The following is a 15,826-nucleotide window of genomic DNA, read 5'->3' as shown; positions in this document are numbered from 1 at the left end:
TAACTAGAAAAATTAATCAAGGACAATAAAAACGGTGTGCATAATGTTAAATGGGATAAATTAATTCCCAAATTTTTGGAATGAGGATATAGGCCTATAATAATATATTCGACTGTAATAAGTTGAGGAAATGTTGCGAAAAGCTGGTACTAATACATTTAATGCGTTTAAACAATTATTGATTACGTCATTAATTCAATCAAAGTATCTGAGGAGGTCTTATGAGAGCCCCGCCTTCGACTATTCAATGTTCAATGTTAACGCAATGATAACTCCCACAAACCACAAGAGACACGCCAACTATATAGCAGCCGAAGAGATGCTATTCAATATTGCTCTGATGGAGTTTGATGATTTCACACTAGAGGAAACCACTGACTAATTCAAAATATGAACAACTGAAAAGCACCGGGAGTTAATAATATTCAAAAATTGTGAAATCAGAAATTCCCAAGCGTACACGGGGAATCAGCCAAGTAATATTCTTACCTCTTACAGAACCCAGAAGATAACCCAACTTTTCTAGCACTTGGTTCCACTCACGTACTTACTGACTTTCTACAAGATATTTACAGCTTGTATCACTAACAGAATTTGTTCGAGGAAAATAACTTCTTAACGGAGGAACAAAAAAGTTGCAAAGGTATCATCAAGATAAAAATAACAACTTATTGTAGACTTTGTAATGGTTCGGCAAGAACAGAGTGATCACCAGAATATACACACTGCTTCCGTATATTACACAAAAGCGTTTGATACCTCATTCCTGGGTTGTGGAGATGTTGCAGATTTATAAAGTCCACCCCAGCTATTGTAGAATTTCTTTCAACAACGATGAAAGGATTGCGAACAAATCTACATCTGCAAATTGGTTCAAACTTAGTCAGTACTGACAAAATACCTATTCGTAGGGGAATATACCAGGGCGGCTCTTTGAGTCAGTTGTATTTCTACTTTGTAACGGATCCCCTTCGCTCAATGATACAAAGTACGGATTCAAAATTAAAGTTAAGAGAAATATCAACTGTACCGTTTCATATTTTCTCTATATGGACGATATCAACCTAAACACAGCAAATGAACATCCAATCAATCACCTTCTCGATATAACACATCGATTCGCCACTAATATACATATGGAGTTTGGACTGTCTAAGTGTAAGACTCTACATATTTAGAAAGGCATTGTCAAAAACGGAAATGTGCAATTGCTCAAAGAAGGTATCGTACGGACTATGGAAAACGGAGAATGCTACAAATACCTAGGTTATTGGACCTCAAGCAGCCAAAAGCTGGGATCCAGGATCGGTACACCAAAAGAGTGAAGTCACTTATGAAGTCCGAATTAAATGCAGGCAACTTAGTCCAGGCAATCAACACCTATACCACAACTCATACGCTTTTGAAATCCTCAAGTGGACAGAAACAGAGCTAGAGGATATTCATAGGTTAACACGAGCAATGATGACGAAGAACAATAACCACCACCCAAGTCATCTACCATTAGAACATCATCACCCCGAAAAGAGGGTGGGAGATGCTTGAGCGACCTTATTAACCTACATTCTTAAAATGCAGTGAAACTACGTTGATTCTTTCACAGGAAGACAGATAAGAATTATTCACCCCTTAACCTGCTAACGCCAGAATCTGATTGGAGAAGTATTAGACACCGAGAAGATGAAATAATGGTCACAAAAGGCACTATACGGTAGACATCATCACCACCTCAACCGTCTGTATGTTGACAAAGAAACTTCAAACAGATGGCTCATCAGCGGAAATCTCTTTCCAGAGGCAGAAGGCTTCATGATGGCTATCCAGGATCAAGTTATTAAGGATCCGAACACTGAATCTGACTAATTCAGAGAGTGTCAACACATATTAGACCATTCAACATATAACATTTGCTTGTAGTGTGTTAGCTAATACCGACTATCTACACCGGTACTCTACTACGATAGATCTATAATCTTATAGCCTACCTGGTTTCTTAAACTCAAAGTTTTATTACCATAACGACATTATTTAGTATATATAACTAGTATTTGGAAAAACATCTCTGTTATTAGAAATTTAAAAAAATCTTCAGAGTCACAACTTTTTCTGTTTTTATTTTATATTTGTTCTCTAGAATTGTCGTTCATTCGGTCTCTAATGAATTATTTGTGTCAGTGTCAGACAAGTCCGTTCCGTATAGAGGTAAAAAAATATTAACATGGTTAAAGTTGCGAAGTCGTCAAGATAATCATGATTATCTTTTATACATATTTGAGGCTGATTCGGTTATGCGAAGATATAAGTCAAAATCACTAAATTTATTATAATATGTTAGCTCCTCAATACATTTTTCAATGTTATATAGTTTTCTAATATGTTTCTTATATCTGTTTCTAATATCTGTTAAATGTTCATATTGCTTTTTATCATCAAATAATATATATTTTTTCATATTATCTCAATAATCCCATTGCATATTTTATTATCTGTATCTATATTATAACTATTCACTAGGTATCTATACCATTATTTTAAGTTTTTGCGTATAAATATATTGAACAGTAAAATATTCGTTGAAAATTACGATTTACTTAAATAAATGATGTTCCTACCATCATAATTGGATTCGAGTTGACGACCGTTAAAAGGTCGATCTATCAAATGATTTCCCCTGATAAGCCTTTTTAAGGATAATCAGGAGTTTGTTCGTTGTTTGTCGAGCTCCCAAGGGACACTCTTCGAACTTTCCCCAACGAGTTCTGATACAACGGCAGACTGAGCACTGGTTGGCTTTGTCCTAGAAACACTAGCCAGATGTTTTAACCATTCTAATTTGTAATTAGGAAAAGAACCCTATATATTAGTCGACGAATTATTTTGTAATTGTTGGTTGATAGGGAATTTATTTATTTTCACATAAAAACCGTAGAAAGAAGTGACTTGAATATTAATTATATATTGAAAGTAAATCAATTCCAATAATTAAATTCAATGTTCCATTGAAGAAATCAAGGATCTCAGTACAAACACATACAGAGATTAATATGTGTTGAACTTAAACTGTAGAGAAACACAAAAAAACTGCAATCTTTATGCAGAACGATAGCAATTAGAGTATAAAATGTATACTGCACTATCTCCACTCCTCTAACTCAGTAAGAGTACTGCCCGTCCATAGATTTGCTAGTCACAGAAAAACATGAAACGTAATTGGCTTGAATGGCAACAGCATTGGGAAAACAGAAACAACTGGACGAGAACACTAATTAAAAACTTGCCTACAATAGGAATCATGCAATTCAATCAAAAGTGAGAAAGTACACAAAATATTAAGTCAACATCTTTATTTAGACTAAGTGAAAATTTGAAAACCTTATATTCAAACAAACTAACTAAAAGGTTATGTTGAACTATGGTAAAAATGTGTAATCACCCCAATACATTAATTGTTGACAAAGTTATTATCTATTTATATCAAAATGAAAAAAAATTGTTAGAAAACTATTTTCTCCATAATATATTCTCTATTTATCAGTTTTTAGTATTTCCAAATTTTTTTCAGTTGCACTGTTAATTTATATGAGAAGGGAAGTTCTCCTGGTTATAGGTAGAACTGATTTTTTTTTGTTTATACGAAGCAATCAGTAATCATTCGCTTGGGTCGTGAGTGGGTTATCAAATGAAACTCTAAAACTTGATTAAAACAGTGGAAATAATTTTGATATTGTTAAAAGTTTTTCACGTCTTACTAAAGGAAGTTCTGTGTTACTGACCACTCAATGTCCATTTATTGAGCTGGTTTCCAGAATTAAATATGATTCTGTAACGTTTTCGTAATTATTCACACTCATAAATATCACTTAAACACTCTCTGTGATTACTTTTACTAATTCCGTCTTTTTGCTACGACTATTTATTTAAAACTAACTAACCGCGTTTACAGAAATCATTTATATACCTAAATAAAATTCTTCTTTCTCCTAAATATAGACTAGAATGTGATGATGTTTATAAAATAAGGCTCTAGTAGGATTTAATAAACAATTGGATGTCATAGTGAACACATCGGGATAGTGAGAAGTAAACTAAACGGTGTGTTCGAATAAATTAGTTGCTAATTATTAGAGAATAGCTTAGAGAGTGAGTGCTAGTGAATAAATTATCATCCCACCGTTTTGTTACTCAAAACTCGTAACAGTTACAAAAAAATGACTAGATGACCTGAAAATGACGGTTGGAAAGTCCGATATGAAGAATAAATTAGTGGAAAGACCCAATGTTGTTCTGGGAAGCAACGGCTTTAATCCAGAAAAAACGAATATTTCGAATTTGAATAACAATATTTCTGCTAATTTGAATGAAAGACTTTCGACCAGGAAGCATTTTATAGTATTTTTCTTCTAATTTATACTTATATATTTTATATACTTATATTGACTGCTTTTTGAGCATTAGTATTCTTACGAATTCCAACAGATGAATCGTAAAGATGGTCCAATTCGATTATGACGGATAAGTTGGCGAATGTGTCAGTTCTCGAAAACCGTTTAATATTTTTCTATTTATTTCTATATATACAGCGGCGAATGTATTTTAGAACCAATTTCTAGGAAAGAATTTTTATTTGTTTATTTGTTTACTTTCTAGAATTATCCGAGAAAAATTTTTTGTTATAAATACCAGCTTGTTTATAAGCTAAGATGTCAGTTCTAATGTTATCCTGAACACATCGGTTGTTAATAAATTAATATGTCAAATATTAGATAAGTGTGTAGTATTAAGTCTTAGTGAATAGTGACTAGTTTAGGATAAACATCAATTCATAAATAAATTAGGTAAGTAAGTAACAAGCATGTGTATGAATCAACCGCACCGTTTAAACAGTTTAAATAAATTACATAAATTCAAAACGATTGTTGAATTCCGTAAGCAAATTTTGCATAAGTTGAGAATATTCATCCAATTTTTTTTGGTTCACTGCTCCAAATGAGTTTGAATGGTTCAAAATTTGATTTTTGATTCTTCTTTTTATGACACTTTACGATCACGGTCCTTATTGTTACTGTCCGTGGGCGATGAATGAACTAGAGCGCTCTCCAAAATTTGGATATTCCAAAGGTACCGTTAATGTCATAAATGCTTGAACTAAAATTTTGTATCTGACTACAGTGATGTTTTGTTTTTCCGGTTGTCAGTATTCCATTAGGTCTGTATGTTGTATCACGTATGTTGTCAGAAGTTTACAGTCCTCTTTTTTATTATAAAATATAAAAGTGCAACCATGAACTAGCCACATCAACAGGTACTATTAGACTTCGAGGTCTTCACAAATCTGTAATTTGGTAAAAATAGTTATATGACTTTATCTGAAATCAGACTCAGTCCCTTTAAAAGTTCTCGAAGTTCATTGCATAATTCAGGAATGTGATCTTTGAATTATTTAATTTGTTTCTTTTGGATCATGATTAATGAAAATATCAAAACAGAGTGATATTTAATCACAATAATATTTTTAATAGAAAAAAAATTATATATTCGACGGGCTGTCGTTATTTTAAATACAAAAAATCACATAGAGGAATCAAATTATATTACTCTATAAAACTAAATCGTCGTCAACCGAAGTCGAAATTTATTTATGGTGGGCAGGATCATTAAATAGCGAATGTCTATTACAGTAAGTACAAAACGTGGAAGCCGAGCAGAAAATGATATATGGCCTCCATGGAGTATACACAAGGTAATCGTTTCAACATAAACAAAGAGATGCACGAATCTTGAACTCATAAACATGAGTTGGCGTAAACACGAGTTATGATTTGTTATTTCAGCTTTACGTACCACTCTCATTATTTAACTCTATTGTGAATGGTTCTATAACATGAATACAAATAAAGTGAAGTCAGCGGTTACTTATTATTGAATGTTTGATATTTTTTTAAGAAACTCCGTTTTCTCTATCAAGTTTTTTTAAACAAAGAGATTAACAGATAACTTAGTTTCTCAAATTCAGTGAAGCAATTTTAAAAACTTCATGCAATTAGGAAATGAAAACATATCTTCAACTACCAAAATAGAATATTTAAGTATTTCTTTCATTGTAACAAATTACAAAGATATTATCCGTATAGCGTCCCATCGAAGTAAAACTTCTGAAAAATGTGTTCCCGATATTCCTTTGAGAGAAGAAAATAAAGCAGAAAAGAATACCTTTCATAAAGTAAATCGCAGTTGTATTGAGTGACCTGAAAGTTCAAAGCAATTTTCTTTCGATTACTGCCATTATGTGGCAGAAGTATATGTGATTCGAGTTGAGCAAACACTAACGCAAGAAAGGCGAAGTTCTTCCTCGGTCGAACGATAGGATGGGGTGTGCTCTCCGGAAAAGTGTTAAGAAGTCAGAATTTCAGAGTTTTATTCGCGAATTACCTGCCACAAAGGGTGTTTTAGGCAATTTGTCAGAAACTGAAGCGTACAGGCGAACTGTAACTGTATCCGATCGACTAGGAAATAACTATTATTAGAAAACTTTTATACTGAGTAAAAAATTTAAGAAAAATTGTTTTCGTTCAAAGTAATGTTATACAATTTGTTTCATGTGTTTGTGAAATTATGTTGGTATTATTACAAGTGAGATACTCTAGCGATGTACACATTCCATTACCCAAGTCTATTCGATAATTATTCCACTAATTGCTCGCTCGTTCTCCCAAATCTCCAGATTAAGTCGCAAGTAACTATTCTTCATTTCTGAAAACCTGAAAATATGGCGTGGAAGAAGTTACTATTATTCCTACGATGACAACACAACTATTTTGATCGCCCCGAGGTTTTAATGGTACAATCAGCTTCTTATCGTCCAAAGTTTGTTGCACTTAGTTTTAACAAAAATAACTCAGGAAAGTATTTGTCTTGTGAAAAATAATTGTCTTCTCGTTTACCCGCAATCAATGCATTTAACTTTTCCGGAAAAAGATCACGATTCACAACAGTGAACCAGACAAATCTGTGATTATTGGCATACATCGGTGAAGATCCGAATGTACAAGAATGTAAGGAGATATTCGACTTTTCACCGATATTTATTGACGTTTACTGATGTCAGTCGACATTCTCCAATTGAGATTGTGAAGTGTTCAACTAAGCATAATTTAAAGCATTTTCTTCCATTCCACTTCAAATCTTGGTTAATACATGTTATTATTCCTTAATTTTCTGTACTAAATTGAAGGTCACCAATATATGATTCGAAATTGAAACGGATACCAATTATTTACAGCACTAAAACTAAGTATCAATCCAGATTTAACTAGTTATAACTTACGCCTACAGACAAATAACTTTTCATAAACAAAATGATGAAAAAGAAATTTTGTTAACAACTTATATATGAATATAGAATTTGGTACATAGGAAAGAAAATAACGATTCATTGGAGAGTATTCACAGAATCCTGAAAGTAGAAGAACAAGGAAGAATATAAAATAAAACAGGAGCGGAACAAAGATAGAAAAATTACTGTGTTAAAGTTTTTTAGAAGAGCAAGTTTAATGCTACAAGCATTTTAAAATAACTTAATGATAGTGGAAAGAACATTTTATAAAGAAGAAAAAGAAGACTTGATTTAGGGACGGTATACAAATAGAAATTAGAATGTATCGCAATAAAGAAGGAGTCAACGTATATTTTAATGCGACATTTTTTTATAGTTGAATTTATTACTAACTCTGATGAATGAACTATAGAAACTTCATTTAAGAGAGCGACTTTTAATAGACATGTGAGAAAGTGTTGATTTCAAAATATAATGAGTTACAAGCTGCATTAACCAATCACCACTGGAATTTTGAAGTTATTTTCGGAGGAATATAAGTAAATCTATAAAAAAGAACTGAATCATACACAACAAAATCGATTTCGTAAATCAACTTTATAGAAGGAAGCCCTTGTGAATGTAATAAACCACCGTAAGTAGACAATCCTATTTGAATTGGCCATTTACATTCGAGAAGCACTTTTATTGGGCACTAAATAGAAAATTTGCATGGTATTGTAATTTTTGCTTATACGGCCAATTGCATGTGAATATTAAAGATCTCTCGTAAATTTGAAGAAATGGATATGATTTATTTGGATTTTATAATGACATTTATGGCGATTTTGATACAAAATCAATTTTATATCGTTATTTCCGAATATAATAAAACCTGTTTGTGATTGTAATATTTCAAGAAAACAACTACTTTCCTGGCTAATGCCTCGACGAATATTGAATTACATCTCCTATGAAGAGCGTGATGTTAATCGACCTTTTTGTCGATACTAACGTCCCCAATGGGTCGCAAATGCAACGAGAGGCTTATAAGCACTGACTAGTTTCGCTGTTATTACGTCTCTTCAGAGTGGTATAACAAACTCTCGTTCGGGCTGGAGACAACGTCACAGAGCGTCGCTATTTCGTTCATGTAGTAAAACATTCCCCATCGAACGCTATCTGGCGCGATCCTCACTTCCAGCTGGAAACCACTTGTCAAGTAGAATTCTAGCGTAGTCGCCGATAATGTGGATTTCGATGGTAAAATATATCAAGATAAGTAATTTCGACTACATTTCTGGCTAATGCCTAGACAAATTTTGAATTATATCTCCTTTGGAGATTGTGATAACAATTGATCTTTTTTTAGATAATAATATATTGAATTCCGAATAAATGAGGTGAGGTGAATTTTCGACACACCTCATATACCATCGAAATCTATATTATCGTTGGTGTTTCGCAGTTGGAAGTGAGTATGTTTAGCTACATGAACCAAATATCGACGCTCTTCGACGTTGTCTACAGTTGGGTTTCCAGCCCGAACGAGAGTTTGTAATACCGCTTTGATAAGACGTAATAACGTCGAAACTAAACAGCAATTACAAACCTCTCCTTGCAAATGTCGACTAAAAGTTCGATTAAGATCAAGTTCTTGAGAGGAGATGTAACTCAATATCAAGGAATTAGCCAGAAAAATAGTAGTTCCCTCCTTTAAAAAACGGCACAGTATAATTTCGAAATTATTTCAGAGATGAATAGTAGAAATCATTAATTATATATTTGACACACCTCATATTATCGAACGGGTAGAAAAATTTAAATGGCTCCATGAATAATGGTCGTCGGACGGTGAATTAAAATGCCGAATTGAAGTATATTCATAAAATTTAAAAATGTATTTACATGTACCGACTTTGATCTTGATCTTAGACTGAGACTTGGTCAGTGCTTCTTTACGGGATGGACCCTTAAGGTAAAAAACATCAACAAATTAGAGGCATTCAAAATGTGGGTATATCGTAGAATCCTGAAGATACCATGGACTGCCAAAGTGAGGAATGAGGATATTCTCAGGCGTACCAATAGAGACCGTGAACTCTTTAACATCGTGAAGAAACGAAAGATTGCATATCTTGGCCATATAATGCGAGGCCATAAATATCAATTCCTTCAGCTGATAGTCGAGGGCAAGATCGAAGGTAAGAGAGGATTGGGACGGAAGAGGATGTCATGGTTGCGGAACGTGAGGCAGTGGACGGGTATACAAGATATTCAGACATTGATCCATACCGCTAGAGATAGAAAAGCCAAGAAAAATATGGTCGCGAACATCCATTAATGGATATGCATTAAAAGAAGAAGATATTATCGGCGGTATTTCGCAGTTGGAAGTGAGGATGGCGCCAGATAGCTTTCGTTGGAAAATATTCAACTACATGAACCAAATAACACCCCTTTGGCGTTGTATTATCGGTTCGGGTCTCCAGCCATAACGAGAGTTTATTATACCGCTCTGATGAGACGTAATAACGTCGAAACTGATCAGTGATTATAAACCTCTCCTTGCAATTGCGATCCATTTGAGATGTTAATATAGACTTACCAACTTCATTTTCATACTCAGCCATCACAAAACAAATCTGTGGGGTGAAGGATATTTTCGTGCTTTTTCAATTATTTTTTTTTAATAAGTATTATCAGCTGATTTTCCTAATCGCTCAATTTCAACCATGTGGGTTAATCCGTTATAATGTTTTTATCCAAATACATCCGGCTCCAAATTTTCCCACAACCGATTATACAATTCAATATTAAATTATTTATCAAATCAACTGTAGCCAGTGTTGTTGCGAGCAAAAAGACGGAACAATCGATTCTGCTGATTTAGTTTATTCGAATTATGCAATTTAGCCAATAAATTACCGCGTCGCCAACGCGTTCATATTTTTTATTGTTGATAATTAACAATATTGTAACAGGATAGACGATGCATAAATAATATGCATATCAATTTATTTGCCGAATCCACGTTCACTAATTTCATAGGTGGATAATTTTAGTCGGAGTCGTAACGTTTAGTAAAAAAATCAATTACATGGTACAATGGCAGTCATAGTGCACTATTAGGATATATATTAAAATATTTTGGGTGCTATTGTGAATTTTAACATGTCATATGTACATGAAATGCCATGGTGGTTGAACAGTTGACACTGATTCATTATCAAGGTGTCAAATTAATAATATGTAAAATACATTTCCAGAAATCAGAACATTCTCATTAATCATTGTTCCGCAATTCTAGTTTGGACGTATGTCTATTGAAAAACAGATTTCAACACGAATAGAAAAATTAGCAAGCTACCAACCAAATTGAATAGCTCATATATATAACAATATTGAACAGAATTATTAAAACCGAATATTCCACGTTTTATTTATAGAATTAACATTCAAAAGTAACAATATATGATATTATCACAACATGTTTAAATATCCACCATTTTGTTTTGTTGAAGAACAAAAATGAATGATATGTTGGGAGTTATTATACTGAGCTGAATGACATAGAAACATCTAACCAAATACCAATAGATATTCTAATGCAATGCATTGTTTCTATTTATCATAGAAAGAGTCTTTGACTCATCATTTTTAAAATTAATGTTTTCCTTGAAATGACTGCTGGAGCACTTTTTAAGGAATTTTTAAAGTTAGACTGTTCATGGGCTGCTTAACTATCAAACTGTTTGGAATATGCTCTGTGGTGATGTGGACTTCTAATTTTCTAGATTCATAAAAACACTAACTCGTCTGGCATCCAATTTTTTTCCTTTTGAGCGTATTCGAAATAAGCAAAATAAGCCCTGGTCCACTAAAAGTTTACGTATATCTGCCAACAACATGCGATCTTTATATCTCATCTAAGGAAATTCTCGGATAATGTCTTAAAAAATTACGCGAAATAGATAAATTCATCTATAGATATAGACAATAAATATTTATTATAATAGGAGACAATTCTAGTCAAGTTTCTAAATTCTAAAGACAAACGGTCCATTGTGAATGTTCGAAGAAATAAGGCTTCTTCATCGAGCATAATCTCTACTTCATCTGATAACCTTAATAATTACTTTGTGAATGTAACCAAAAATTTAAAAAATTCTTCTTCTCATGATCCGCTCTCATATCTTCCTTAATGTTAATGCTAGCTGACACAGTTTCTTCTTTATGCCCATTGTTTTAGCAGAGTTTCCCAATATAATTAATATTAAACATCAAAAATAAAAACTCATCTGGATCTGATGGACTCGCATTAAAAATGTTTTCGAATCTGCCCGATTGCACATTAAATCACCTTATCACTTTAAATAACGATTTATTTCAAATTGGCACTTTTCCCAATTGCCTTAAGAAGGCGATTCTAATCTTCTTTGTCTCAACGTTTCTAAAACTGAAGTTTCATCATATAAAAATACATAGCTGCTTTGTTATTAAATAACACCACCATTGACGTCGTTCAATTCCTAGGGTTTGTTGTGAACAATTTCTTAAAATAGGAGTTACATATTGCTTTCTTAACCAAAAAGTAAGTTCTTTCTTTTTTGCGCTGAGATTAGTCTTAAAAGAACTGAATTTATCCACCTACTTAACAGTTTATTGTGCCCTTATTGAATCACATATCCGATATCCCCTTCCCTTCTGGGGTACGTGAGGTGCGACTCAATTTGAGCGAATCTTCAAACTACAAAAGAGAGTTGTTAGATATTTACTCAGACTAAACAACAGGGCTCACTGTAGATTGAAAATTCTGACTCTTCCTTCCTTATTCATCTTGGAATCCGTATGCCTAATTCGTAAGCACGCTTCTCCAATTTCAGAAAGGTAGTTGCTCGGCTATTCACTTAGGTACGCGAAGAACGACCTTTACCTACCTACTCCACGTTCAGAATTAGTTAGGAGCTCAATATTTAACAATCCAAAAAATGCATAATTACTTGCCAATTGAAATTAAATCGATATCATCTTTACCCGCATTCGGCAATAATTTTTAGTTTTTACAAGCTTTTGTCTACAAATTGTAACAATATTTTGACAATAAAGCACTTCTTTCTCTCGTTAAATGTTCATCGCGTCGAAACGATAAACTCTCCTTTCGAATTAGGACTTATTTAAATAAAGGATTCGAATCTACAAAATATTTCTACAATATTCGCATTTTGGCGTATCTTATATTCTAGAAATCAAAAATAATTCCAATAATGAGAAAGGTTTTACATATATATTGGTTGTCAAATATTTTCACGTGCGTGCAGAATTGATCTGAAATTGCGTTGCTTTTTCTGGAATAGCGGCTACGTTATACCGTACGACTCATTCGGTGTTAAAATTACCATAAAGGTCGATCCACACAAATCTGTGCCGTGCCGTACCGTGTAAGAGAGTTTGCTCGATTCACTTTTCCCCAAGTTGTTACGTTGCCGTTCATGTTTGAACGCGCACCGTATTTCCCTCTTAAGTTTACTAAGAATTTCGTCAGCCCATTTTTTTCGCGATATGATACGTCACGCCACGGCACGGATATGTGTGGATCGATCTTTAAACCTTCAAAACACTGAACAACCGATTGCGAAACACTCTAAAACGGCAAAAATTTTATTGGCATCAAAAATCATTACCTGGGGAATGAATGAGTAATGACGCAGAAATTGAGATTGATCGAACCTTAAAAGATTGGTTCAAATACTAGATACTGCTGCCAATATAATAAATACTTGCCACAAATTATCGAATTTGTTGTGCAATGTGATGAAACTGTCAGCAAACATGAAAGTTGAGACACCCATCGGCCAAAGATTTCTGTAATGAATTAATGGCGCTGTTCTAGTCAACAAATCAAGCAGATTGTTCTACTCGAATGTTTAAAATAACTTGTGTTTTCGAATGACTAATCATTATGCGAATTGGTAATTTTGACGGCTAGGAATAAAAACTCGAATCAATTTAACTTTATTATTCAACATAAAATCGTTGGTACTTCATTCAAATCTATTGACTGTGTAACAAACGAAGACGAAACTACTATTATTCCTCTGCATTTTCAAATTCCATAGATGTATATTGTCTACCACCGCACAGTAAGAAAATCCGTCACTTGGTTTTTATTTTAAAAGTGTAACATTTTTTTAAAATCATAAAGCAGATAATCACGTGGCATTAGGAGAAACCATGCTTTCAAATTTTATTATTTTTAGTTTCAACTTTAGTATAACCTAAATACCTTATCGCCCTCCAGAAACCTAGAATTTCTAAATTGAGGAAGATCGATATCAAGGACGATTATCGACTACTTTCGCTACATTCAGCAAAGCTATTCTACTGAACTCATGCTGGAAAGTTATACTAGAGACATTTTTCAAGCACTAAGTCATTATTGTATGTGAACCATGTAATGAATAATCAAAATCGTAGGTATCAGTTAGAAAACTATTGAATGGATCTTCTAACTTACGATTTTAATATATATAATGTTAAAAATGGAAATTGCTAGTTGTAACTTATCTCCAAGAAAAATCTGAGATGCTATACACAAAAATTAACAATGAACAGTTGAAAAATGACACTTGCAAAACTTGGCTTTTATTATTGATCAATTAATATAAGATCGATGGTATTTATAATGTTTTTTGTTTCAGATTGAAGATGCAATGCTTATGTTTGACAAACAAACAAATAGGCATAGAGGTAAGTCCTTTCTTGTAATATTGAAGAGCTGATGTTTTAGAGATATAGTTTTATACATTCAATTATCAATTCAACATTAAATATTGGCCATGTGGTATAAGAAATTCTTAACTTGATTTGTCCATAAAACAGAGTGATTCCGAATAATTGCTATAAAATGGACCATTTATCGGAAATTGTTAAACCAATATGTACCTCTCCACATTAGTATTTATATTCCAATTTTCATTAGAAACTCTATTGTTGTCATTTCTTGAATGCTTATTGAAGTCCATTACATGAAAATTATCTAATTAACAATACTCGTAAATGCTGGATTACCCTCATTCCTTTTTGATAGTTTCTTTGAAGTTTCCTTTGTAGTTTATATGTAATATTATTAGATTATTCTCTATTTTGAATATCAAAAGATTAGAAGTGAATACATCTTTGTACTGGGCCTCTATTGTAGCCGACTTATGGCTCATTCTATTGTTTTCGCCTCGTTTCTCTGATACTTTTCCTTTACATATAATTAAATGAATTTTGTTGATTCAAAATCTTTATTAAGGTATGTTCCTATTCATTAATGGTTATAATGGCCTGACAAAAATATGACCTAATTTTATCCTTTCCCGTTAGCAATAAGTTTCGACATTATGACATTATTTTGGATTATTGGTAACCAAAAATATAAAATCTTGCGCTAATCTTATATTTCAAACAATAAATTTGGGTTTTTATTCATTTTAAATATATTATTTTCGACATATCCTTTATTATCCAATTTCTTTCCACCGAAAATGTTTTGCAAAGACCAAAACAAATTCTAGTCAGATGGTGTTAAAAGCTTCCAATCAAGCTCAGTTAATGTTCTGGCTTTATCGAACTCCGAACGCTTCTTTTGAGCTCTATGTTATTATCTTGCAGTTCCACAATATCCACAGCATAATTTCACTTGTAAGTTTCACCTGTAAGTCAGCATTTTGCAGTCCTTTGTGCTACCACACTTTGACTATGATAGTATGCGGTTAACGTTCTTATAACCAATCAATCTATCACTGTTCGTTGGTAATATCGTAAGAAATTAATCTATTCAACAAAGTTTTCCATATTTCCAAGAAATTTTTCGTAGGCAACACCCAACATGTGACACATGTGAAATGATTCCAAACTATATGATGTTCAATACTTAATCTGTCTTTTGATACGTTTCCATCTAATTGCATAAGTTCTTCATTTTTCTATGTGTGAAACCAGCTATAGAGAGACAAATCTTTTTCAACTAAATTTTCATTGTGGAAACGCTCAAATCAATTACGGATCCTCAACGTAATCAGTACATATTTGCCTTCATATACGTTATGATCTTTTCTGTAGTGAAAAGTCATCACAAAGTATCTTCCTTCAGACTTATAACTTATTTCTTAATAGATAGTATAACTTCTAGTGTTTCTCGAAATATCGTTGGGAATCTATGTAAAAATCAGTGAATATATTTAAGATAACCTATCATTTGAACTTACTAAATTTCTTCCCTATCCTTTATTCTGAATGAATTAATATAAATTCCCTTCCTACTTGGAGAGCTTTCTCTTTCTTTAATCACTAAGTTCTTGTTGCATATAGTCGTTATGTCATGTTCAAACACGATATGATGATATATTTTCAAGTATTTCATATAAAACACGTCAATTCAAATGATTCTTTTTTGGTTAAATTAGTCTTCTATTCTAATTCCGTTTCTCAATTTTTTTTCTATCACATTTATAGTTAATAGTATCA

At 32.8% G+C, this 15,826-nt stretch overlaps 1 protein-coding gene across 8 annotated transcripts in view; it reads left to right on the top strand.

The window, feature by feature from the left end:
• The window catches only part of LOC130901729 (RNA-binding protein Musashi homolog Rbp6), a 1,060,444-nt gene that overhangs the window by 805,911 nt on the left and 238,707 nt on the right, over window positions 1-15,826 (top strand). For all 8 annotated transcript variants that reach the window (XM_057813296.1, XM_057813291.1, XM_057813297.1 and 5 more), the window contains one exon: window positions 14,014-14,062. In XM_057813296.1, the coding sequence (XP_057669279.1) occupies window positions 14,014-14,062 (49 nt within the window). The remainder of the gene's footprint in view (window positions 1-14,013; window positions 14,063-15,826) is intronic.

This window comes from Diorhabda carinulata, chromosome X, assembly GCF_026250575.1.
Source record: "Diorhabda carinulata isolate Delta chromosome X, icDioCari1.1, whole genome shotgun sequence".
NCBI classification, from domain to species: domain Eukaryota; kingdom Metazoa; phylum Arthropoda; class Insecta; order Coleoptera; family Chrysomelidae; genus Diorhabda; species Diorhabda carinulata.
This window is presented reverse-complemented; position numbering and strand designations above follow the sequence as displayed.